Genomic DNA, 26365 nt, shown 5'->3' with positions numbered 1-26365 from the left:
AGTCAGTAAAATATGTTTTCAATTTTCATCTCGAAGAAAAACATAATTGATTTGAAGACGTGCTGTGATTGTTTCTTTGCTTTTCCTTTCATTTACCTAGAAAGAAACAACTGTTCAAAATCTACAAGACGTGACGCTCTTGTGTGTTATGTTATCCATCAGAAGTAACTAGGATGAACTCAAGAGTTTCACTTTCACAAGGTGCAAAGCAATTATACCTCAAAATAATTGATTGATCTTTTACGTTTTGGTGATGGCTATCATTGGCTTTAGTTTATAGTAATTAAGAAATCTGTGATCTTACTTTCTTCAATTTCTATACCTATTTTCTCTCTGTTTTTCTAGACTCTAGCTGTGCATGCTTCTCCACATTCTTTCTTCCTTTTATATTGTTGGCCTTCCAAGATGCCAATGATATGTAAAGAGACAATTTCCTTTTAAAGGAAAAAGGAAAATTCGATTCTTGATATGAACTGTTTGTATTACTATTATTCATATTTTATCTTATAGTGAGATATTGTATACAGTTGAAGTTTATATGAAAATCTAGTCTACTCTAATGCAACACAATTGCAACTTTGCTTCATGATACTTCCTCCGGCTTCCTTACTAAACTTGGGTAAATATTTTTCAACTGTTCATTCTAATGTTTCTGTGTCGTTAAGCTTTTGGAAGAAAGAATCTTCCAATATTTTCCTTAATAAACTCTTAGCTAGCAACGGTACTGAGGAAGTCCAATATATAGTAGCAGTTTGGAAGAATTAAAATAAAGTTGAGAGAGAAGGCTCGTATCCCAATGGCGAGTATACCAAACTTGCTACTTGGTATGTTTTCCTGTTGTCATTCTTCTGCATGATAGACGTTTCTATTCTCTTTTTCTTTAATTCTTCCTTTTCTTTGTGAAGGCTCTCGACAACGATGCAAAATAAAATAGCATATGTCAGATAACAAGTAAAGAATTAATACACTTTATATCAGTCACATCATCATAGTAGCTAGCTTCAGCATATGCTATAGGCCACGCATTTTGTTTTCTATGTGGCAAATCCTCACTGCTTACATGGAAAATATACATGTAACTCTACAATGTTATCATAAAGTTACATGACACCGAAATTATGCTGATGATTTTCTGTTAAAATTGTGTTATTTATTAGGACAGATGACAGATTGGAGATAATAGTAGACAGAAAATTAACACCAAATGTTAAAACATTCTGCGTGCAACTGTTACAATTCATCAAAGCCAAGAATTCAATCTCTCTCTCTCTCTCTCTGATCATAACTTGGGTCAAAAGGAAGAAAAGTGATGCTGGACCTGTCAAAGCCAATCATTTCAAATTCTGATACACTTCTTTGCTTTGCTTTGCGTGGATCGAAAGCCTTGGGCCTTGTATCGCATATTCCAAAGCTCATTGTGCTGCTACTGTCCCTGAAAAAGCATGTGGTCTTGTCTTGTACTACTTCCACATCAAATTTGCCATCAATCTCAAAACCCAACGCAATCCTCACTCACTTTAATGTGGGCTTGTCCTTGATTTGATGTTACATAGTAGTATATAAATACAACCCTGTCAGTTTGTCTCTCTCACTCATTGGATTAACCATATCATTTCAAATTGCTTCGGAACTGTTGTGTCTCAATACTCATTATTGTACTTATCTGTCACTCCCGAGTCCTGGTCGTCCTTCTTCAACATTTCATCTCTAGTTTGATTTTGAACATCATCACTCCTTAGCGTCACTTATCTCCTCTCAGCAGTTTTCATGGAGGTATAATTATCTTCATAACTTCTCATATAGATTTTCACAGGGTCTATGCAGAGGAATATCGAAAAATCAAGTGGTGTTTAATTATTTTGATGGAACCAAAGAAGTCTTACGGAAGTAATAATAGAAGAAAGCATGCATGTTCAATCAACAAACACTGTTGTATAACACATTTTAACAAATATAGATAATTGTGTCTAATAACATTTTCATCACTATCCTGTTTGCAGATTGTGGAGTTAAAAGTGGAAATGGTTTGTGTACACGAGAAAAGACTACGGAAATGTCTATCAAAATTGAAAGGTGGGTTTGTCTGATAATGATAAGGTTTATATTTTATATTTTATATTTTCGATCCATTGAATTTCAACTGGCTGACACAATGCATAGGAATTATTGTCCTATATTGGCAATCAATGCCACAATGATTGAGATCAGCTAGCTGTTGGAACTAATGTCAAGAGTTTTTATTGGACCAACGTGCAGGGATAGAGAAGGTGGAAGTGGATGCTAACTGCCAAAAGGTAGTGGTGACTGGGTACATACACAAGAACAAGATCCTAAAAGCAGTGAGAAGGGGGGGTCTCAAGGCTGATTTCTGGTCCGCGCAGAATGAATTGCTTAATGCTTATGTCAGTGCCACGTATACCAGCTTTAGATTCAATCCCTTCAACTTCTTCTAGTTTCTTTCACATCCTCCAACCCCATCAAAATATAATATAATAGGTTCTTTCTCTTTCGGAGTTTTCTTATTGGGTCTCTCTCTATATATATGGATGACATGCATGTTCTTTTTTTTTTCTCTCTCATTCCATGGAAGGATGAAGGTCAGAAACCATGACCAATCAAATGTCACAAGAACATCTATATCAAAATGGTTGGGTTATGAGTTATGACACCTTTTTTTCACGATTCATAAGTCTGCTTAGAGGTCTTGATTGGCCCAGTTCGCGGGGGAGAGAGAGATTTACCATCGGGAACCTAAAAAATATAATAAAAAATAGGATAAACTACCAAAATTAAATCCCGACAAAAATAATCCCGACTTTTATTATCAACAAAAATACTTTTAAATAATTTAAAAACGCAACTTTTTTTTGTAAATAACAAACAATTTTTATATTTAACGAACCACTTATACATTTGATCCAAAATTTTATAATAATATTTAATAACTGTTTAAAAAATACACACAAAAATAAAATAAAAATTTGATCTCTATCTTTTTATTTTATTTTTTGAAAGTATTATGAATTGTTCACAAAAAATATATTCTTAACAAAAAAATTACCAAATTTTAAAGATAAAAATATTTTATTTTTCTAATTATTCTTACAAAAACATCAAAATTCAATCTCTTCAATCTCATTTTTTGAAAGTACATAATTAATGTTGACATTTTTGTCACATCTTTAAATTACAGACATTTTTGTCCGCAACCAATAATAAATACGCCTAATAAATACACCTCTACCTCCATTTAATGGATTAATAAGGTTAAAATATAGATTAGATGAAATCTTAAATTCTATATCGTATAGATAATCCTACCCAAAAATAAATTGTTACTGCATGTAAGCCGTTGCTTTTAAATATCTCGGTTAAGGATTGAAAGATAATGTGCTAAACACTTTTTCCCATGTCTATATCTTTTTCTCCTTTGCTTTATCTCATTTAAAGTTAAGTGAAAAACACTGAGGAAGATGATGAAGACACGTCCATAAGCACATATATTCATTCAACTAATGTAGCTCTACAATAAGCCTTCATACCACAGCACAGAATACTGCTTCAAAAGAGAATGCAATATCATTCAATTATTCGCTCAACCATACATATTACCGATTCAGAATTCTTACTGTAGAGGTTGCAACCATCCCAGAATAATAATCGACACTAACATCAGTTAATTCTTCCAATCATATGGGCACAGGACTACTCAAATTTTACTGAGACAACAGTTATAGTTGGACACACCATAATCAAATGTATGTGTTTTACCTCCTAACTACACCACTATTGGCAAGGGTGATCATAATGATATAGCAACAAATGACAAATGAGCGAACAGTTTAATTAACGAACAAATGATTTGACTCATAATAGAATCTGTGAAAGACTGACTAACAGGAACGGTTTCACCAGCTTAATAGTGAAAATTCTGTCAGGCAGCTTTGGAATCAACAGAAACCATCAGCATCATGAGACAGCTATCGGCAGTACGAACTGCTAATACCATTGCCAACCCGACCACAACAAATAGGGCAGCAACAGTCAGCTACAGTCATTGGTTAGTTCTTCAAATTATTCACGATCACTCATTTCACAAAAAAGATGCATCTGCTACCATCGCACAGCTACAGTTTCATGGAGCAGCGTGCTACAACAAATATATCTCACTACATTAAGTAGCAGATATTATAAAGGTGAATATTAAATAAGTTACCAGTAAAATACCCTTAAAAAGTAACAATGAACATGTTACCATTGTCAACTTCATTATAGTTCGAACTAAAACACCAGCAAATTATAGTTCATATTTAGTTCTCACGATTTATGTTTAGTATCTGCATCTGAATCAACAAATGAATGATCCAACTCCTACAGGGGCTTCAGCTACATGTCAAAAAATGTGCAACTTGTGTCCGTCACAGCAATGAGAATCCCTTTCAGGACAACTTTGTTCCGATTAAGAACAAACACGGCAAATCAAAAATAAGAATTCTGAGGAAAAATAAGCAAGTAACCAAAGAGCTTACCAATAGTCAGACCATTCAGGAAAAAACCAAGTCTACTTAGTGTCTGTCAAACCAGCACGGCAAAATACAATCATACTCCTAAAACCAGCATACTCTTGCAACCGGGTACAACTCACGACCACTCATCATCAATGACTAGAAACAGCATCAACAGCAACAATGTCAACATGCACCAATCAGGCCCATCACTTTTCCCGATCACAACTATAAAACCCAGTAAGTTGTTCATCATAAATTAACTGAGTTTAAACTAGACCACAACCATATTCCTTTTTGAAAAGTGAGAAGTGAAAATAGAGAAAGAGAAATGAACATGCAGCAAGTAGTAAAAAGAAACTACAATAACAATATCCCTCAACTGAAGTACTAACCTATCAACTACATGTTCCAACAGTTATTAAATAAGCAAGTAGAAAACAACATCATGTCCAAATATGGAAACACTTAAACACCAAGGAGGTTTGACCCTACCAAACAGCACATAGATCATAAAATTCTTCAATGACTGATAAGATCATTAACATTGACCAGAAGATTCAACATTTTCACAACAGCTACAGCTGCACTGCTCATGCTCAAGGTGTCTCCAGAATTTTCATCCAAGAGAGCTTACTCCTGCAAAAGAGGGTAGATATTAGGTGTCACAGAGGGTAGAGGAAACTATCTAAGATTGCAAAAACAACTATTCAATGCAAAATTTGAACCAAACATTACTTACATCACCATTTGAATTCCGAGGAGATGGGCTTCGCGAAGCATCAGGGCGACCACGCGGTGAGACACTGCGAGGTGAGGGAGATCGTCCATCACGGCTACGATGATCAGGACTTTCACCTCTAGGACTTCTCGGGGATGCACTCCTTTCAGGAGACATACTCCTGCGGGGTGAAGGACTCCTTCGAGGACTAGGACTATGTACAGGGGAGCGGCTGAAAGGTACCAACAATGAAAATGTCAGCAAAGAGAGATAAAGAATCAATGAAAGAGAACCTATCCACCGATCGGCTCCGGCTTCTACTACGACGATCATCATCATCATCATAGCGCCCCCTCCCTCGACTCTTGTAATCAGGGCTGGCACTGCGGCTTCTGCTTCGACGACGATAATCTCTGTCCCTCCCACGGTACCGGTCACGTTCATACCTATCATAACTTCTGCTACGACTTCTCCTACGGTAATCCCTGTCTCTGTAATCATCACGGTACCTGCAAACAAATGGCCTTTGATCAATACAAATTTATAGCAGTGGCACTAGATGCGAATAACTAAACACCATAGGATGTTCTAAATAAATTTTAATTATCACAAGAAAATTTTACGGATTAAATATATAAGATGCTCAAACACATCATCAAAATAATTGTTTACACCAGCTAATAATCAATTACAATGTCAGCAGTGGTAGTTGGAAAGAAGAAAATTTCAAAGGATTTATTTGAGCCTAACAAAGCTAATATGAAATCTGATATAAGCAAGTGCTACACTGCACACGTTAAAATTTATGCGATACAAGATTTTCTGTACTAGAAGAGTCAATGCACTTAAATCATAAAAGTGAATAAAACATCTCATTCCAGTGCAGAATCAGAATCAGAGAAAATGAGATAAACCTTGCATGAATTCAAGTCTACCAGCAAAGAGACAAAACAAGCTTTCAGATATATGAAAACTAAAAAGCAGAACATACCTTCTCCTTGGGCTGCGGCTCCTTGACCTATGCCTTGTTCTTGGCATTGATTCAATAATCCTTCCTTTGTGACTGTAAATCAAATAAACCAAACTTGTCAACTACCGAGGCATAATAATCATCATATGCAAGAACAAGCAACAAAATTAATAAACTTTAGGTTATGCAATTTCTTTAAAACATAAAGAACCGATGACTAATGGATTAGAGAGCCCAAATAAAATATTGAATTTTAAGGAACATGGAAAAAGATAACATACATGCGCTCTGCATTGGGGCCATATTTTGCAAATTGGACAGTTATTTCCCGACCATCAACCATTCTTCCTGAACAACAAAATTCAAAGGATGAAAACTACAAAATTATATTATCTTTTGACGAATCAAATAAGAATCAGAAACACCAACCCTACCGTCAAGCCTTTCGACGGCCTTCTGAGCCTCATCGGCATACTTGTAACGCACAAAGGCAAAACCCCTGGACTCGCCAGTCCTTCATCAATATAATTAATCTAGTTAGTTAATTAATTAAAATTTAAATAAAGCATTGAAATTGACGGGGAATAAGTAGTACCTTCGATCTTTGGGGATGAAGATGTCGACGACCTTGCCATACTTGTCAAAGAGAGGGAAGAGGTCGTCGGCGGTTGTGCCTTTAACGAAAATCGAAACACGAAAAACGCAGAAAAAATTGAGTGTTAGGTTAAAAGATTAGAGAAGAAGTATAAAAAAAGGGAGAGAGGGAAAGAGAGCGAGCAGAGCGTGGAGTGTGAGAGCGGAGGAGAAAAGAGAGTGGATTAGGGTTTGGATTTGTTGGTTTTGTGGTGCGAGTAATGTGTGTATTTGTGTAATTTTGTGGGTGGAACCTTCTTGAACACTCAAATAGTTAAAATAAAATTACACTAATAATAAAATATTAAATATTTTGTAAATTAACTTCAATATATTTGTGCATATTTATATTATCATTTCACATATTTATTCATGACTGAATAGTGGTAACTAAATTTTTATTATTGAATGCATAGTGGATAAGAATGTTCAAAATTAGTAATTTTAAACATATTTTAAATCCAAGTTGTTTTAACAATTAAAAAAAAATTTATAATCTTTTTCTATTCTTCTTTGCTAATAAACTGTACAGCTAAGAGTATAATTAAATAATAATTATAGAAAGAATGTATAGCAGATGAAAATTAAATTAATATTAATAAATTATCAAAATTAAATTCAAATCAACGTTAATTAAATCTTTTGGCGGGGTTCACTATGCCTTGCCTTTTCGTTTTGTTTTCTTTTCTTTTCTTTTCTTGGGTACATATATAAAAAATCTTTGTGGATATTAGCATAGTCTACACAATTTAATACTTAAAATTAAAAGTTTTGTTAAGTACATTTTTCGATAACTAAAAATAGCTTTTCTAAACAATTTATAATAACATTTAAGCTATAAGAAAAATTATATTATTAATTTTGTAAAAAGTGCCTAACCATGCTAATTGATTAGAAGCAGAAAAAAGAAGGCGTGGCACTTTCTACTTTCTAGCCTTTGTGCAATGTTTACACAGGAAAATCCATAAAGCATCAATGAAATTTGATTCATTAGCACGTGAAAACTGAAAACTCATGCTGTCATGCATATGAATATGATGGACAGAGCCGTGGAGACTGTGGAGTATAGTATTTGTAGCAGCTGAGTTGAACACAAGATTCAGTTACCACAACGACGCTGACACGGTTAGTTACTTGGTTCTAATTTTTCACGCTAAACGACATCTGCATCACGTGTCGTTTCCAATTTTGCATCGCACCACCACCACCACCACCATCGCCATCAATATGCTCGTGATCTCCACCTTCCTCTTCTTCTCCTTCTAATCAAATTCAGCTCAATTTCCTCTCCAATTCCTAAATCCCTATGCCAAACCCTAAAATTCCTAATTCGTTTTCTTATTCCCGTCATTTCTGAACCTTTAATTTGAGCTCTTTTTCTGCGCGGAGGCGATGGCTGAGTACGGGGATCCAGAGAGGGGTTCGTCGATGGATTCCACGGAATCGAGGTGGGTTTTCCAGGAAGACGAGGACGATGCCTCCGAGATTGATGAGTTCGAGGCCGATTTGCGGCACCACCATTCTGTTCTGGATTCTGAGGACGAGGATAATGGCGAGCAGAGGCTCGTTCGAACTGGCCCGCGAATCGATTCCTTCGATGTTGAAGCTCTTGAGGTCCCTGGTGTTCAGAGAAACGAATTTGAGGTGACTTCTCGAGTTTTAAATTTATTATCAGTTTTTTCCCTTCAAATATTATTTTTTTTGCTTGCTTTGAGTGGATATTGGAGTTGTTTGATTTCTGCTGTAACGACATGCCCTGTTTCAGGATGTCAACATGGGAAAGAGAATCATATTGGCTTTTCAAACTCTTGGTGTTGTATTTGGTGATGTTGGAACGAGTCCATTATATACCTTCAGTGTTATGTTCAGGAAGGCCCCTATTAATGACAATGAGGACATTATTGGGGCATTGTCACTTGTATTGTATACTCTAATATTGATTCCTTTGGTGAAGTATGTACTGGTTGTTCTGTGGGCCAACGATGATGGTGAAGGTATGTTATTGTTTTGAAGATTTTCCTTCACTGTTCTTTTTCTGTTCTCTCTCTTTTTCTCATTAGTTCTCTGGACCAAATGTATGATTGTCTTGAAACCATTGCAGGTGGCACATTTGCCTTGTACTCTTTGATTTGTCGTAATGCTAAGGTGAGTCTGCTTCCCAATCAGTTGCCATCAGATGCCCGGATATCAGGATTTAGGCTGAAGGTGCCTTCCCCTGAGCTTGAAAGGTCATTAAAATTCAAGGAAAGGCTAGAGTCTTCAGTGACTCTCAAGAAGATTCTGCTTCTATTAGTGCTTGCTGGTACTTCTATGGTGATAGCTAATGGGGTTGTAACACCGGCAATGTCAGGTTTATTAACTGCTGTTTTGTTGTGTATTTTGTACATTATTTGGAGATGCTTTGATCAGAAGGCATTTGGACTGACATCTATATCATGCTTGTAATGATATCTTGCTGTTTCTGTTCAAGGCCAAATATCGTTTTTCAAATTTCAATAACCACTTTTAGTTCTTAATATTAATTCTTACTTTATGTCCATAACTTCCTGCAGTACTATCATCTGTTAATGGTTTGCGAGTTGGCGTAGATGCAATTGAGCAAGGTATTGAGAGTTAACCTTTTGATGAATTCTTTGCCCGCATACTAACAACTAATACGCTGATTCCTACTCCTATATAATGGTTATTTTAATAGTTGAATTGGTCACTTATTCTTTTTCCTTGATTATGCAGATGAAGTAGTGATGATTTCTGTTACTTGCCTCGTCATCTTGTTCAGTGTGCAGAAGTATGGAACAAGTAAAATGGGGCTTGCTGTAGGACCTGCTTTGTTCATATGGTTTTGCTCTCTTGCAGGCATTGGGATATACAATCTAGTCACATATGACACTAGTGTCTTGAGGGCCTTTAATCCTATTCACATCTATTATTTCTTCGCAAGGAATTCAACCAAAGCATGGTATTCTCTAGGGGGCTGTATTTTGTGTGCAACTGGTAAGCACTTATATGCAAGATCCTTGGTGTAGTAGAGGCAATATCGTGTTCTGTGCTGTACTTCTAATTTTGCTATACTCTCTCTCTCTCTCTCTCTATGTGTATATATATAGTAGTTTAATTTTGATGCACGGACTGTGTAAAGTTCGATCACATCCGTTCTTTAGGATGACTATTCACACATTCAGTAAAAGATAGTTATTTTCGCTGACGTGACGTTACATAATTGAATGCGCGTGTAAAACTGGTTTACACTGATATTTGCTGGAGAACAAGTTGGACACAGATTACTGAAATGTGATATGTCTCTTAGTGACACTTCTTCCTTTGCTTTGCAAGAGGAATGCAATTTAATCAACCATGGATATAAGTGGTGTCATGTCAAAATCACACATATACACAAAAACAATTTGATATATTGACATGAAAACTATGCAATTTAAACTTAACCATCTCTTATATGTCTATCTCTTATGCTATATTAACTGGATCATTTACAGGTTCTGAGGCCATGTTTGCAGATCTTTGTTATTTCTCTGTTCGATCGGTTCAGGTAACAAATCATGTGAAAGTTAATACTATCATAGCCTCTATTTTCATTTCTTTTACTCTCTTTATCTTCCTTTTCCCTAACAAATGGATGAATTCATGAAATTTTTTGTTTGCAGCTTACATTTGTCTTTCTGGTTTTGCCGTGTTTACTATTGGGTTATTTGGGTCAAGCAGCATATCTTATGGAAAACCATGCTGATGCTGGTCAAGCTTTTTTTTCTTCTGTTCCAAGTAAGTGCCAGGTTCTGTTCTACTGTTCATCATTATCTGGCTACCTGCTGTCACAAGTCTTTACAGTTTAAAATCTTTATGTGCAGGAGGTGCATTCTGGCCAACTTTCGTCATTGCTCTTGTTGCTGCACTAATTGCTAGCCGGGCTATGACGACAGCCACATTTTCATGTATAAAGCAGTCAACTGCACTTGGTTGTTTTCCTCGTCTAAAAATAGTTCATACTTCTCGGAAATTTATGGGCCAGATCTATATCCCTGTCATAAACTGGTTTCTATTGGTTGTTTCCCTGGTGTTTGTCTGCTCTATATCCAATATTGATGAGATTGGAAATGCATATGGTAATTATTATTTTTTTTCAGTTTCTTTATTTTAATCTTTCAAGGTATTTTATCAAATTTATTTGTTGGATATGCATATCACCTGTCAAACTGTAAATAGTTTCACATGTTCAATGGGATATCAACTATTTAAATATATCCTCAACTATTGCTAAAAAATAATAATAGCAGTGGTTGAATTATGTTTAAAGGATCTAATTCGCATCAAGAAACCTGTGTGCACTGATTGCATTGAATGCTATCATTGCACAGTTCTTTCGGAACTCTGTATGCTCACAATTATTACATTCCATACATATAAAATATAAAGATATGTTTGGTTCCATCTGCAAGCTTTTAAAAAGTGTCAATCATCATGCGATTTGAAATAGATACAATTGAACCTTCCTTTTTCTGGATATTTAAAAGTTCAGAGGGAGGGTAGGTTGTTTCATTCCAAGGTCAGGATATGCTGTGAGATTCTGCAGGGACTTATAATGGTACTTACAGATTAAGTACAAAGTAGATGTGCAGTACGCGCAATTAAACCTATGACCTATTCATTAACAAATTTGATCCAATCATTCAACACTCACTCATGGATTAAACATTATTTTGACCTGCTGGCTTAGATAGGAGGAGGAAGTTGATTCTTGTGTTTTCAGTGCTGAACTTATCTCTTTATTATGAATATGAAATATATAGTCTTGAGCTTGTAAATTTTATCTTTTTCAGGCATTGCTGAGCTGGGGGTGATGATGATGACCACTATTTTAGTAACCCTTGTTATGGTCCTTATATGGCAGACACACATCATCATAGTGCTAAGTTTTGTGGTAGTCTTCTTGGGATTGGAGTTGGCTTTCTTTTCCTCAGTTTTGTGTAGTATACCGGATGGAAGTTGGATTATACTGGTCTTAAGCATAATAAATTTTTTTATAATGTTCGTATGGAATTATGGAAGCAAACTTAAATATGAAACTGAAGTCAAGCAGAAGCTGTCAATGGATTTAATGCGAGAATTGGGCTCCAATCTGGGGACAATACGAGCTCCTGGAATTGGGTTACTTTATAATGAGTTGGTCAAAGGAATTCCAGGAATTTTTGGACATTTTCTGACCACACTTCCTGCAATACACTCCATGATCATATTTGTGAGTATCAAGTATGTTCCAGTTTCTATGGTACCCCAAAGTGAAAGGTTCCTGTTCAGGCGAGTCTGCCAGAAAAGCTATCATATATTTCGTTGTATTGCCAGGTAATGATCTCAAATTTTCTTAGGGACATGTGTGATGTGTAACTATATGAGATCACTGGGGCTAACTTAATATCCATGTAAGTAGTCTAGTTTTGGGTAAGTCTAATAGATTGTGAAAAGAAAATGTTACATGATCATCTGTCAAAACATTAATTCCATGACATAGTATAGATAAAATTATGTTAGGGATTCTTGGGGAAAAAATTACTATTGTGAAATCTTTATTAGTGTTTAGACGTTAAATCAACAAATAATAACTTAAACTATTTTGACAGGTATGTTTGAGCAGTTATTTGTTTGTGAATTGAACGTATATTTTATGTTTTACGTGGGCACAATGTGAAATTCTAATCATACATACTGACCCTGGCAATTATAATGTCGTTTTACTTGGTTGGAGAGCAATAACTCTCTTGGTTGGAAAGGAAGTAAGAAGAAAAGAAATGTAATCCTAATTCCAATTGAACAACCTTTTTTTCTGTCCCAAATCAAGGTTTTTTTCGGGGGATTCTTTTCCAATTCCCTATTGTCTCTACACATCTAATCAAGAGAAAAGTTTGAATCTCCCCATTTTCTCTGATCCTCTCTGATATATGCCAACAGGTATGGCTACAAAGATGTTCGCAAAGAAAATCACCAGACTTTTGAGCAGCTATTGATGGAGAGCCTAGAGAAGTTTATACGTCGAGAAGCTCAAGAGAGGTCACTTGAGAGTGATGGGGATGATGATAGTGATTCAGAAGATGACTATTCTGCTTCTAGGGTCCTCATAGCTCCCAATGGGAGTGTTTACTCACTTGGCGTTCCCCTTCTGGCTGAATTTAATGATACAAACATTCCCACTTTTGAAGCAAGCACATCAGAGGAGGTGGCTTCAGCATCTTCAAATAATCCCCCAGTGCTTGACGCAGAGCAGAGTCTTGAAAGAGAGTTATCTTTTATACGCAAGGCTAAAGAATCTGGAGTTGTTTATCTTGTTGGTCATGGGGATATACGGGCTAGGAAAGACTCCTGGTTCTTAAAGAAGCTAGTTATTAACTATTTTTATGCTTTTTTGAGAAAGAACTGCAGGAGGGGTATCGCAAACTTAAGTGTACCCCATTCACATCTGATGCAGGTTGGCATGACTTACATGGTTTGAACACATTTTTTACAACCCGAATAAAACAAATGCAATTTGATTTGGAAAACAGAAAGGTAGCAGTGAGTGGGTCTTGGAGGGGTCTCATTTGAAACTGCACAGTTCGAATGGTTTGCTCGGATACGTGGTTTCCGAACTTACTGAATATCTTTCCAGTTCATCATTCGGAAATTTTTTATGTTCCTTATGGTTGTCGATTGCTACGTGGGTATACAGAATTAGAACAGGCTGGGAACAGAAAGTAACTGATATTTGTAACATTTTTAAGGAAAGGGAGAGGGGAAAAATATATATACATATACATTGCTGTGTACAAATGCGGGTGTGGAATTCCAGTTCAGTTTTACAGAACGCCGAGTTTGTACAGTGGTATCTGATCGGATTTTATAGGTTATTCTTACATGTTTTTTATTTTTGATAAAAATTCAGGTGCAGTTAACAAGCCGTTAAATAGTTTAACTGATTTGACTAAATTTTTATCTAATGACTCTTAGTTATCAAATTTTTTTTGGTGAAATAGTTATCAACTTTATATGAAGTTAATTGTACCTGAGTTTTTACTTTTCTTTTTATTATTATTAAGGTTATTCCTACATCTTTACAAAGATAACGTTAGAAAACTTGATATGATTATTGCAAACTTGAGCATTTAGGGTTCTAAAAGGTTGATATTTTCCTCGAAGATCAATGATTACGTTGTTTAGATGTAGTATGTTCTTTCTTTGGACAATAGGTTTATTATCCACTATTAAATTTTATTTTTATTTAACTGCAAATAGAAAAAGGCAAAGAGAAGAGCGAGCAATATTTAAGAAATTGGACATGATATTCTGTTAAGGTGATTTTTTCGAAATAATTAAAGGTAAAATCGTTTATTAATAATTAAGAAGTGTTAGATTATAATTTAGTCAAATAATTTTCAACTATTAACTTTATATAAAAATAACTATATGTAAATTTTTTATCATAATTAAATTGGTTTATAATTTTTAGATTGATCAAATTATTCTCTTGGTTTAGTCATTTAAGTGACGATACAAACTGAATTTACATTATCATCCATATGTATAAATTAAATCCAATATTAAATAAAAAATTGTTGAGGTGCAATATGAAGATATTTTTCTCACAGAATATGAAATGTAATATTTGCAAATACAAAAAAGGCATTATACACGAATGAATTTCATGAGATTGCAAGGGATCCCGATGCAAGAACATTGGAAGGATAAGTTATTTTGACACAAACGACGCTGCCACAAGCTTAGCTACTGGCGGGAAGGAATAAAAGACAGAATAGAGTGTTAATAGAAAGTTAATATTGTCTTTCCAAGAATATATTAGGATTTTGTGAAGTGAGAGTAGTTGTAAAGTGAAGGAATGACAAATTAATTACCTTTAAATCAGTTCGGTGAAATCCATGCACAATAAAAGCAATTGATCAATTCTTCACTTTATTATTTATAACTACTCTCCTTGTAGAGGATCCAATTCAGAGAGTATGGATAGCATGACCCATATTAAAATTCCTCATCCTTATAAGGGTAGCCTAAGGATGATGCCTCACCTAATATCCCCATGCAAAGCCGGCATTATGCAGTAATCCTGATGACATGGGAAACGTCAAGATAATATTTACAGGATGGAAGACCCAAAATGGTTATGGAATTTATTTTATTTAGTTCAAATGAAAAATTGTTTTTATATCCTCCAATTATACATTATATAAATTAGGGTGGTGTCCCTACCATTGTGATGGCAAAGATCAAAGGTTAGAATTTATGAGGCATATACCTAGCATGCTCTACTTAACCTGCCATCAGGATGGGAACCTCGTTTCTATGCTATTAGGAGGAGCCTCCTAACATCTAATACCGGTATTTCAGTTTCTGGTTTTGGTTTTCCAGGTCAGAATCTGCATAGATTTTGGTCTTCGGCAACATGCCATGTATTTGTTTCTGCTTTGCAGAAAATCTGAATCTTAAAAGTAACGAGTTGGTCATTACACCGATGGAACTCAACCCCATGAGAGCCCCAGCAATTGATGGAGTCAGCATGGTTCCATTTATAGGGAATAACACTCCAGCAGCAATTGGAATCCCTACCTGTATAAAGATAGAAATATAATTATAACACACCATTTGAATAGCACATTTCCAGAGATTAAAAAATCAATAGAAGCGTTGGAACAACAAATGAAGAATAATCAGTCCCAAACTGGGTTGAATATAAAACTTAACTAGTAGTTACAAAGTAAGTTATAAGTATCCCGGTTGCAGTGGAATAAACACACAATATAAGTTATCTTTGTTTTGTTCAAGTTATATTAACTTCAAGACACACCAAATAATAATAATGATGATAAATGCACCAACGAGCTATAGCTCAAATGGCATAGTCTCTCCATCCTCACCTAGAGGTCTCGAGTTCAATTCTCACTCCTAACTTTGGAAAAAAAATAAAAATAAAATAATGATGATAAATGCCCAAAAATAAAAGATAAATAAATAAATAAGAAACAGTGTTGATCAAGCCAATGAGTAATAGCTCAAATGGCATAGTCTCCCCATACTCAGATGCTCAATGTTACTGGTCAGTTGGACATTAGATCGTATTCTGCGTTTTAACTTTTAATACGAAGAGTAGCATGAAATAAGCTGTTAGAACTTATAACATATTGATGTGGAGCTCAAATTCCAACGTGAAAAAAATTGAACTCACAGCCGTTCACCTTCCTCTAATTTCCTTTATGTAGAATCAGAATAAATTCTCCCTCCTCAACACTCTCGAATATACAAATTTTCCCACTAACAAATCACATGGGTCCTCTCTCTATCACTATCTAAATACACCAAAATAATAATAATAATAATAATAATAATAATATATAAATAAATAAATAAAATTTAAGACAAACACTGCAGCAACCTGTTTTAAATGCAGATCAATTTCTATATTGGACGGGAGAACTTACAATGTTGTATATGAAGGCCCACCAAAGATTTTGTTTTACAGTATTCATGGTTAGCCTGCTGAGCTCCAAAGCATCAACTAACTGCATAGAGCATAGTCATAACAGATTAGATACCTTGAATACATTTCATCAAGATTCAAGAAGTATTCGAGGCTGAGATAATTGAAGTAAATTCATTTTTAAACTTAAGACATGTCCTACATATTGTAAGGTGAAGACAACTTTGGACAACACAGAAAAGTTTTAAGAAGATTAGAATAAATAAAAGATCCTAAAGAAAGAAAAATACCTGTGAGAGCTGGTTGCGCATCAATACAATAGAAGACACCTCACTAGCAGCTCCAACACCTCCACCTAATGCGATACCAATATGTGAAGAGGCCAGGGCAGCTGCATCATTAATTCCATCACCAACCATAGCTACAATCTTCTGATCTTTCTGTAGTTCATTTATGAACTTTTTTTTCCCATCTGGTTTCACTCCAGATAGAACCTGCAATTGGCACAAATTTTCCAAGTACTAACAATCATTAACTAACCAAAAAAAGGGGGGAATTTTGTACAAGAAGAATTTGGACCAAAGACGTACACAGACATCTATGCTAAAGCTGAAATAGCCAGCAAAAGGATTACATATGGACAAGGTGGGAATCCATTGCTGCAAGTCTAAAACAGCAGCAGTTACACACACATGCCGCACACCCTTACATATACCACAAGGTGGGAATCAATTGCTGTAAGTAAACAGCAGTCAAACACACACAGAGCATGTTTAGGCTTGGGGTCATCAACATCGTCAAAGTTTGTAGCTCCACACTTTTTACAGTGTAAATGTAGAAGTTTCTGAGTAATAAAGCAATAGATGATTCAATTCAGCTATGTCAAGGTATGCAACCTTTTACCTTCTCTTTAGAGATTCCAACAAGGGATGCAACATGCTCAGCTGCATTCCTTTTGTCTCCAGACAGCATGTATACTCCAATACCTTGCTTAGACAATTGATCAACAACGTGTTTTGCATCTTCCCTTATCTCATCTTCAAAATAAATAAGGCCAGCTAGAGTATCATTTACTCCAACATAGACAACAGATTGATTTTTAAAATCCTCCAATTCTTGATGTATCTTGCTGCTAACCCCATGCCTGTATAAAGGAAATATATGCTGACATAAGAACTTTATAAAGAAAAAGGCAAGAAAAAGTTCTACAACTAAACAAAATTTATAGTATATACATTTTTGTTAAGAAAAAAAAAAAACAAAGCTACCATCCAGTATCTTAGTAACATGGATGAATCTAAAGCAAGCATAATCAGCAATATGCTGCATTCATTTGAAAAAAAAAAGGAAAAAAATTCCTTTAAATAAATTAAATTTAAAAAATAAATAAAATTTGAGGTGCATCCTATCCTGTATATTTTCAGAGAATGATAAAAATCAAATACTCCAGTACCTGGTGATCCAATCCAATGTCCCAACAGAGACCTTTTTGTTATCAACAGTTGCTACTGCACCAGAACCAGGTTCTTCAAGGAATGTTCCATCTGCAACCTGCAAATTTGTAGTAAGGCATACATACGCTAACAGGTGTGTCCTCATGAAACTAACCTTTATGACAATATATTTAACATGAATTACAGATTTCAGGCATTCACAAATTACCACCAAAAGGTTCTATTTTACAACAGTACATTAGTCAGTGAGTCTTACAGCCAATAAATGTTGCCTATTAATAAGTCAGTCTCATATAGATGGCATATACTGACAGTAAAAGGGGGGCACAAAACAAAGTTAAGTACCCAGTCGTTTCTCCTCTACAAGAGAATAGCAACTCATAGCAATTAGCCAACTGTTATTAGAGGCAGATTAGCTCATGGAAAGCCAAAAATCCACCAGTATTATAAACTATGATATCATTCCCTTTTTGACACATACACACTCAGACGCATAGATAAACCAGGTAATATAGTAAAGAGCACGGTCGGCAAATATAACAATGTTATTATCTTTTTATTTTAATTTTCAAATAATTTTGTTTATTTATTTCCATTATGTAAGCAAAATACATTTTATTAATATGATAAACTAATCAATAATTTAAAATAAATAAATAAATAAAAGATACTATAACAATTAAAGCTAATGATATGATATTTAATACTACACCAAAAAGATGTATTAGAATATATTCAATTTATCAGCTCATGTAAAGCAAAAGCGTCATGTGATTTGTATGAGCAAGAAGAGAACCAAAGAACAGTGGGTGATATGATGAGAGAAAAGAAGTAAAGTTCTTCACAGAATAAAGCAGTGAGAACACTTGATATCAGGATGGGGAAGTTGAATAGAGAAAGAAGAACCTTAGCATTAGTACAATTAACTTTCTGAGCAGCATCCACAATAGCTTTCCCGACTGGATGTACTGAATTCGATTCTACTGCAGCTGCTAACCTCAAAACTTCGACATCAGACCATGTATTCTCTTCTGCTTGGCTGAATTAAAAAATGAACTTTATACCACATTGAGTTGGATAACTTCAACAGAAGAATTCATACAGTATATATATATTTTTTACATATCTAGATTTATGTTTCACAAAATGCCATTAGATTTCTTTTGGAGACCTTTTTTAACCAAAAAAGAGAGAAAAGGTGAGCACAACGATGGGTTATTTTGACATTCTTAATGTAAATTAGAACTATTATTTGACTGCATGAATATACATAGCAAAACGCATGTTTTTTAGTCAGAGTAAAAAGGATATCATCTTGTATTAACGAAGAATTCAAACAAAGTTGACGTCATTTTAATCTTCCCATATAAATTGATCGTGATTAATGGGTGGATGTATCTTGCTGTACAGTAGTACCTTGAATTTGCATTTTGTTCACATGAAGGAGCAATAACCTTTGTCACAACAGGTCGACCAACTGTAAGGGTTCCTGTTTTGTCAAATACAACTGTATCTACCATGGCAAACTTCTCTAGAATGTTTCCACCACGCAACAGCAAACCTCTTGTAGCCCCCAAAGAAGTTCCAACCTGTTAAATACACATACAATGCCATAATCTTAGATTAAACAGTCTTTATGGATGTGATTGTTATGAAGAAATTACCAGCACAGCAGTAGGTGTGGCTAATCCGAGTGCACATGGACAAGCAATAACCTGCATCAATAGACAAGTATTACTACCAGGAATAGCTATAAGATCCTTCATCTAGACAGTAACTGAAAACTAAAATATTTAGCAGACTATTTTCTCTCTCCTATTTTTCATCTCAAAAGGAAAATTATAGTACTTTACCTTCCATAGAATTCAACAACAATAAATGAATCATTTAGTTGGACCAAAAAAACCTAAGTATGTGTGCCTCTTAAATAGTAAAAGGGTCTCTCATGAAAGCAAAAGAGCTATCTTTCTTTTCTTTTCTTTTCTTTTTTTTGTCTTAAGCTATTGCAGTTTTAAATACCTTAACTTTAAATGCTCTCAAACAAACTAATGACGTAGCATTCAAAATAAAATACAAGAGGGCAGATGCATAGCCAAAAGAACCATAAATCAGGAACCATGTAGCTAAAGATGTTACACGCAGATAAAAAGGGAATGAATTAAATTGATTTGTATAGATTCTATGTTTCTGACACACTACTAAACATCTTATATAAAATCGTGTGAAGCTTGAAGCATAGCCAAAAAGATTTAACGCTATATATGTAAATATATAGTGTTGTGCCTTGTCAAAAGAACATTTCAATCTAAATGGCCAACCCATTATGTGAGAGCACCAAAACAGATTTTATAATATTAATTTGCTAGCTTTGTATAGAGATGCAGACAAGATTTTCAAGCTTCCTTGTTTCTCAAAATGCATCGTGGGATATTTTAACGTCCATAAACATTTGAAGCATACCAGAACACTGCAAGCAAGCTGCAGAGCCAATGAAACTGCACTTCCTTGGTATAAAGCAGTAGGTAAAACATGTTTGCCAAATAGACTCCAAAATGTAAAAGTGGTGAAAGAGACTGCCATCACCCCATAAGTGAAGTGTCCAGCCACCTGGATACAAAAAATGCTAACACTTATTTTTAGTGATGAGGATAAGGCATAAGATTTATTAAAGAAAAAGGATAATACAGCCACAGAACAAAAGGATGAGAAATCCTACTTGAAAAAATAAGGGGGGAAGACAATATAAAAAAGAAGAAAACATAATTGAAGCTAACCACCCAATATAGAAGCATGAAGTTTGCAAGACTAGACATTTGTAGATAGAAACAAAGTTGCTCAAAATAATTGAGATTTAATTAAGAAACCTTATCAGCCAATCTCTGTACTGGAGCTTCCCTGCTTTGTGCCTCTTCAACGAGACGTACAATGTCCCCCATAGCAGTCTCACCGCCTGGTCTCCTTACTTCCATTGTGAGAGTTCCATTAAGATTTATACTTCCAGCTGCAACATCACTCTACAGATATAAAATCCATCAACCAAAGTTACTTGAAGTCTTATACCGCCCAGTACTGCCAGTTCCACAACTGTGAAAGTCTCAATCATATATCAACAAAAAATGAAGTGTGTCCATCATTAACAAAGATACCGACATAAAACATGATCATCAATTACCAACTGGTCTTCATGTTTTATTTATAAATGCAAACAATGCCTTGAAGAATTTCAAACCATGACCATAGCATGCACCATTGCTTAAAGAAACCAACACATTGCGTCCAACGACAACTAAATTTCATATTATACGAATATGTCAGGATAGAATGGTACCCCTGGTAATTTTGTTACTGGAAGTGGCTCACCAGTGAAACTTGACTCATCTACAGTGCTTCTACCAGATCTGACAATTCCATCTGCTGGGATACGATCCTAGAGAATAAAAATGAATGTTAAAAGGAATATCAAAGCACATATTTATGCATGTCACTTCCCAAAATATAGACAGGGTGTTCAAACTTAAAATCATTATAAGAAAATGTCTTGCAATACATAGAGCACCATGGTTCATGAACAAAGCAGTGTGGTAAGAATCCCCCTTTCCCGTACTTGTGGACACTAAGAATATAAGTATTATCATTCTTCCTTTATCTTTCATATCTCATTAGATAACTTTTACCATCCAAAGACATGCTAATAGAAGTCATCCTTTCTTTTTTCTTTTTTAAAAAAAAAAACAAAGATTAAAGTTTCTCTGTTTGAAGGAGCTCCAGGTTTATCTCCAATAAATTGTAGATTTTGATATTACTTACTCCAGGCAACACAATAATTTGGTCTCCCACAGAAAGACTGTCAGAAGGAACTTCAACAACTGATTCAACTTCTGTTTTCCCATTATTAACAAGAAGGCGGGCTTTTGATGGTAGTAAACTAAGAAGTCCTGTCATATCACTTGTTGCTTTAATTTTTGCTCTCTGCTCAAGATTCCTTCCTAACAAGACAAATGCAATCAGCATAATTGGTTCCTCAAAGAAAGCTTTCCAACCCTGCATTAGAAAATAATATAGTTAAGACTTAAGATATATAAACTTAAATCAATTGCCATCACATGTATATATGTATAATTTGAGGAAACAAATATACTTTTTGGCTTTGGATTAATATGCCAAATGAAAACAGACAAGAAGCATCACACCAACAGTGAGCATGTCGCTTAAGAGACACACCCCATTCTTAGTCTTTATCCAAAACCAAAAAGAAAAATAAAATTATAACCAGCACCATAAAGTAAATGAGACAGAGAATACAGATTAAACATGCATTTTTATAGGTAAAGGTAAACAGGGTGTACATAAATCAGTCCGAACCAATGAATCGGATCCTATATTGGCGGGTTTGATTTATAGAAAAATATCACACTAAACCAAACCACCTGAATTGATATAGCATATTAATTATTTTACCTAGTTTCTATTTTTAGAATCTGGATAACAAATGCTGCTATCTTATAGTCTTCTTTATATATAAAATGATAAATAAATGAAGATGACTATAGTGCAATTTTTAGTTGAAAACTCGTCTTATCAAGCATCAATTAGCCATAACTTTAGAAGTCATAAGTAAATGACAAAAAATAAGACACTCCGCAAAATATGGGATTTTAGTTTTCCATTTTCTTTAACTTTTACAAGTGTAACTGAGCAACAAAACATAGCTAGAGAATAAATGAAATGAAAATTCCAGGTTGGTGCTAAAGTTCAAATGAACATTTTACCAATTTTGGTAGCAGCGTAGCAAATGAACTGACTGTAAATGATGACAAGGCCCCAAGACCAACTAAGGTGTTCATGTTTGGTGCCCCTTTAAGAAGGCTTTTTAGTCCATCTAAGATAAGCTGGCGACCAGGACCAAGCAATGTAAACAAAGACAGTGACACATGAAATCCAACAGAATGAAATGCATGAATCCACGGTGCCCTAGCTGCAAAGAAATGAGAGAGATGGCCAACAAGACAAACAGCACAAAGAGCCCAAGAAACAGCTAGCTCGCGACCTTAGAACAGCACAAGAAAAAAAAGGAAGCACAACGATGATTAGTATCAAGATTAGAAAGCAGATAAATCCTCGGAGAACCAGTCAGATATATCAGAAGTAGGCTGTTATCACTACACTTGGTTTATAGAAAAGACTCAATGAGATTCTTACCACTTTGTCTTAATTGTTTGCGCTTTTCCTCCATCTTTCTTTCAAAAATTTGGATGAAATTGTCTCTTCCCGAGTCTGCACTTAAGAAAGAGTAGGATAGTCAAGCAACCATACCAAAGGAGAAAGCTGATATGATTTTAATTTAGCAAAAGAAATTATCACTCAAAAAAGTAACTTGTAGTAGCAATTTAGAGGGATTTACGCCAGGTTTCCATCATAGATGAGCACAATACAGTCATTCTTCCCAGTTATTTGCTAAACTAGTTTGCATATTGTTCACTAGTAGGAGGTAACAAGCATGCATTGATGCATAAGGGGAATGCAGCCAAAAGATAAAAAGGACTATCCTCTGTCCCTCAAGTAAAAGAAAGTAGAAATAACTCAGAGCACTGTTACACCATCGCACATGATAAAGAGAAATATGAGGGGTATGAAAAACAAATTATGATTTTAAAAGTACAACGATACAGCTACAACCATGATAGACATATCAAAAGTTCATTTATTATCCTACAATGGGCAAAAATAAAATAGAGCGGCGGTAAGCAATAATTGTTTACACAGCTACATAAGCCCATGTATCACTCATAGTCTCATACAAAATAGAGTCCTCAAAATTCTTGATAACTAAAGGATTGCTACTTTCAGAGTCAACATCAGCAAATCCGTCATCATGCAGGGCTGCCAGAAGAGTGTCACGGAACTCCAACACCCTCAAGAATCCATGGAGACTCACCTACTGAAGGGAGGAATTACAACATCAATAATGGTTTTTAAACTATCCTATAGATCTAAGAATGGTCGATATAAGATTTGGAAATAGTTTAGCCATATAAAAAGGTATTGTTTTGAACTCAGAACCTCATGAATTAAGAACATACGATTGACTCCAGACAACCACTCTTTAGCATTTATATGATGAAATAATTCCTTCAGTTGCTATCGTCCTTACCTGCCACTTAACCCACCAAGCTTCATGTGAATCAAATTGAATTCTATGACATATGTTAACATCTAATCTCATTTACACTAATAACTGCTAAGTGGATAACCAGTTTTCAAAGGCATCCAATATCATGTTAGGTCTATTGGGCAATTTGAAGTCACCACTATGTACTTCTTTTGATAGAAAAATCACTTGCGAAAAAATTATCCTCAAACACTATTCAATAATGCCCAACCAAAATCTTGGGTTCAACGTTGGTCTACCAATAATCAAGCAATGGCTATAACAATTCTGAAGGTAATACAAAGCTGAGTTTTACACTTTTTACAGATTGATCTGCACAATACTGTCCCTAAATATTCTAATTATTTCTTCAATAACTGAGAGATAACAGACGCACAAAGGACATTACTAAGATGGGACAAACTAGGTATGATTCATAATAAAAGGGTGGAAAAAGAAAGAATAACCACAGGGGGAGCGAAAAGAAACGGGTATTAATATATTAAAAGGAATAAACTCCATGTTGAGCCAGCAACTACTAGTATCGAACTCTCTCAACTATAAGATGTTGGGTTTGGCTCCTGATCCTGATCCTTCATAGGAATTGTCTCACTGAGGCTTGTGGCATCCATTGACAACTCTTCCTAAATTTTTTCCCATCCCAGAAACACAAAGAGACATTATACTGATAATGTTGAAAACATACCTCGAAGGCTGGAGCTATATCCACAGTTAGTCAAATGCTCTGCAAGTGCCTCCCCTAAATGCTTCTGCCAATTTGGTGCCTTTTTTGCTTCAGATATAGGCCAAACTATTGCTGTCTCTGTAGTTAGATTCACACTAGCAGATGACACTTGGGGCTGTGCATTAACATAAGAAATAAAGAACCACAATTCAGATTCCTGATCCTTTATTTAAGAAAACAAATTTTAAAAAAAAATCTAAATGGCCATGCATTTAAAGAAGAAAAATAGAATGTCTTATCTACTTTACTTGTCATTTCCTTGAATTTTCTGTCCTTTTACGATTTTTTATCATTTTTATCAGAACTAAATATTACAGAAGATAGCGACACAGATTCTCAATGCTACCTTAAGAACATCAACAGACTTATCTATTTATAATTGGATCACAGTGTAAGGAAGTTCAATTTCACAATGTGGGTATATAAATTCAATGCTTACAAATATAATCTCAAATATTGCACACACATGAACATCAAATGCCAATCAACTATTCACGTACAAGGGCACATTCAACATCAAAGTTAGTCAACATTTGCAAACACTAATCATTTTACACATATAGAATAATGGAAGCACCTAAACCAAATCAAAATCAATATTGCAACGAACTTACACGACTTTCCAGAATCCTCTTTACAGTCGCAGCACATCCACCGCACGTCATTCCCTATCAAACTCACACAAAGAGAACGTAAAAGAAAGCTTAGTTAGAAATGCCAAAGAAAATAAAACGGAAGAAGAGAACCAAACCAAACTTCACTCAAACAAGTTTTTCATACCGAAACATCGAGAATGATCACATCAGGCGAAAGCGCCGAAACCTCCTGAGCCGCGTCTCCAACTAACTTCACGCTACCGTCTCCAGACTCGCCGCCGCCGCCTCCTCCTCCTCCTTCGCCGCCAGTTCCGGCTCCGCCGAAGCCTCCGCCGCCGGCTTCAGAAGCGAAGGAAGCGACGGAGCTTGAAACGCACCGTAAACGGCACGGAGGTCGCGGCGGAAGCAGCACGCGGAAGGCACTGAGCGACGGCGAGAAACTGAAAACCGCGGGTGAGCTCGGAATGTGGCGGGAGGCGTAGGAATTGACTGCGCATTTGAGGCTGCGGCGGAGAAGAGGAAGGCGATGAGGAGCCGTGGCGGCGAAGTGGCGGTGGAGAGCCTTGAAGAGTGCCATCTGCGCCGGTGTGGTGACGGAGATTGCAGAATCCATTGGATTCTGCTGAAGAGTTGAAGAAGAACAAGAGGAGACTGTTTGAATGTGGAAGCAATCTACTGGTCCAGTTGAGCGAAGTTATAGCTTTGCGCGTGTTACTCTCTACTATTTCTTTATTTATTTACTTTTATTATTATCTTCTTCAGTTCTTCACTTCTTCTACCTATCACTGCGTTGCTAATTAAATTTGGTATTGCACAGTTTTGGTATTAGAATCCACTCCTGTTTACACGTTTTTCTTGTGGTGGGCGACCCTCTTGTAATAATTGAGAAATATTTATGATAATATATTTACTTTATTGATATTTATTGTTGTTAACTATCTAATTTTCTTATTCATGTACCTATTGTTATATTAGTGGTATATTTATTTTTCTGTTACTTTATTTATTTATCCATGTATTAAAAATTTTTTTTTCAAAATATTTCATCCGGTTACGTTTGAAAATTAAAAGTATTTATTTAATAATAATAGTCATTAACTTAAATTTCTTTTTAATAACATTAT

The 26365-nt window shown here is 35.3% G+C and overlaps 5 protein-coding genes across 7 annotated transcripts in view; 2 read left to right on the top strand and 3 right to left on the bottom strand.

Moving 5' to 3' along the window:
* Positions 1–51: 51 nt before the first annotated feature.
* LOC107481772 (heavy metal-associated isoprenylated plant protein 45-like) lies at positions 52–2670 on the top strand. Its single transcript, XM_016102082.3, has 3 exons — positions 52–1773; positions 2001–2073; positions 2257–2670. The coding sequence occupies exons 1-3, from the start codon at positions 1768–1770 to the stop codon at positions 2451–2453; spliced, it is 276 nt and encodes a 91-aa protein (XP_015957568.1). The 5' UTR covers positions 52–1767; the 3' UTR covers positions 2454–2670.
* Positions 2671–3554: 884 nt separating this feature from the next.
* LOC107481531 (serine/arginine-rich splicing factor SC35) lies at positions 3555–6907 on the bottom strand (the record flags this gene model as incomplete). Its single annotated transcript, XM_052258549.1, has 8 exons — positions 3555–4733; positions 5001–5144; positions 5248–5458; positions 5520–5735; positions 6218–6289; positions 6478–6544; positions 6631–6710; positions 6792–6907. Coding segments are annotated over 7 exons (768 nt in total), but the record flags the coding sequence as incomplete, so codon positions are not given.
* Positions 6908–7737: 830 nt separating this feature from the next.
* LOC107481773 (potassium transporter 7) lies at positions 7738–13719 on the top strand. The gene is made up of 10 exons (XM_016102083.3): positions 7738–8473; positions 8595–8823; positions 8931–9179; positions 9382–9432; positions 9563–9823; positions 10324–10376; positions 10492–10606; positions 10693–10947; positions 11662–12184; positions 12788–13719. The coding sequence occupies exons 1-10, from the start codon at positions 8222–8224 to the stop codon at positions 13323–13325; spliced, it is 2526 nt and encodes an 841-aa protein (XP_015957569.1). The 5' UTR covers positions 7738–8221; the 3' UTR covers positions 13326–13719.
* Positions 13720–14371: 652 nt separating this feature from the next.
* Positions 14372–26042, bottom strand: LOC107481774 (copper-transporting ATPase PAA1, chloroplastic). 3 transcript variants are annotated; one of them, XR_001590633.3, is made up of 19 exons: positions 25426–26042; positions 25260–25313; positions 24607–24760; positions 22952–23026; positions 22522–22799; positions 21560–21793; positions 21081–21179; positions 20617–20766; positions 20213–20359; positions 19417–19467; positions 19169–19341; positions 18659–18791; positions 17752–17849; positions 17202–17442; positions 16589–16792; positions 16300–16380; positions 15120–15430; positions 14722–14930; positions 14372–14596 (listed from the first exon to the last, which is right to left on the bottom strand). XR_001590633.3 is itself a non-coding variant. In XM_016102084.3 (17 exons), exons 1-17 carry the CDS (start codon positions 25852–25854, stop codon positions 15194–15196), a joined length of 2838 nt encoding a protein of 945 aa, XP_015957570.1. In that variant the 5' UTR covers positions 25855–26042; the 3' UTR covers positions 14983–15193. The 3 variants fall into 3 exon arrangements, 1 of the variants encoding a protein (XP_015957570.1); XR_001590634.3 differs by having other exon boundaries at positions 14372–14593; XM_016102084.3 differs by lacking the exons at positions 14372–14596; positions 14722–14930 and having other exon boundaries at positions 14983–15430.
* The window catches only part of LOC107481782 (tobamovirus multiplication protein 1), a 49114-nt gene continuing 45238 nt past the window's right edge, over positions 22490–26365 (bottom strand). Inside the window, exon 12 of the mRNA XM_052258943.1 lies at positions 22490–22499. The gene's annotated coding sequence lies outside the window, so the exon portion shown is untranslated. The remainder of the gene's footprint in view (positions 22500–26365) is intronic.

Source organism: Arachis duranensis, chromosome 3 (genome assembly GCF_000817695.3).
Source record: "Arachis duranensis cultivar V14167 chromosome 3, aradu.V14167.gnm2.J7QH, whole genome shotgun sequence".
NCBI lineage: Eukaryota > Viridiplantae > Streptophyta > Magnoliopsida > Fabales > Fabaceae > Arachis > Arachis duranensis.
The sequence above is the reverse complement of the archived record's forward strand: the minus strand, read 5'-3'. Positions and strand labels throughout refer to the sequence as shown.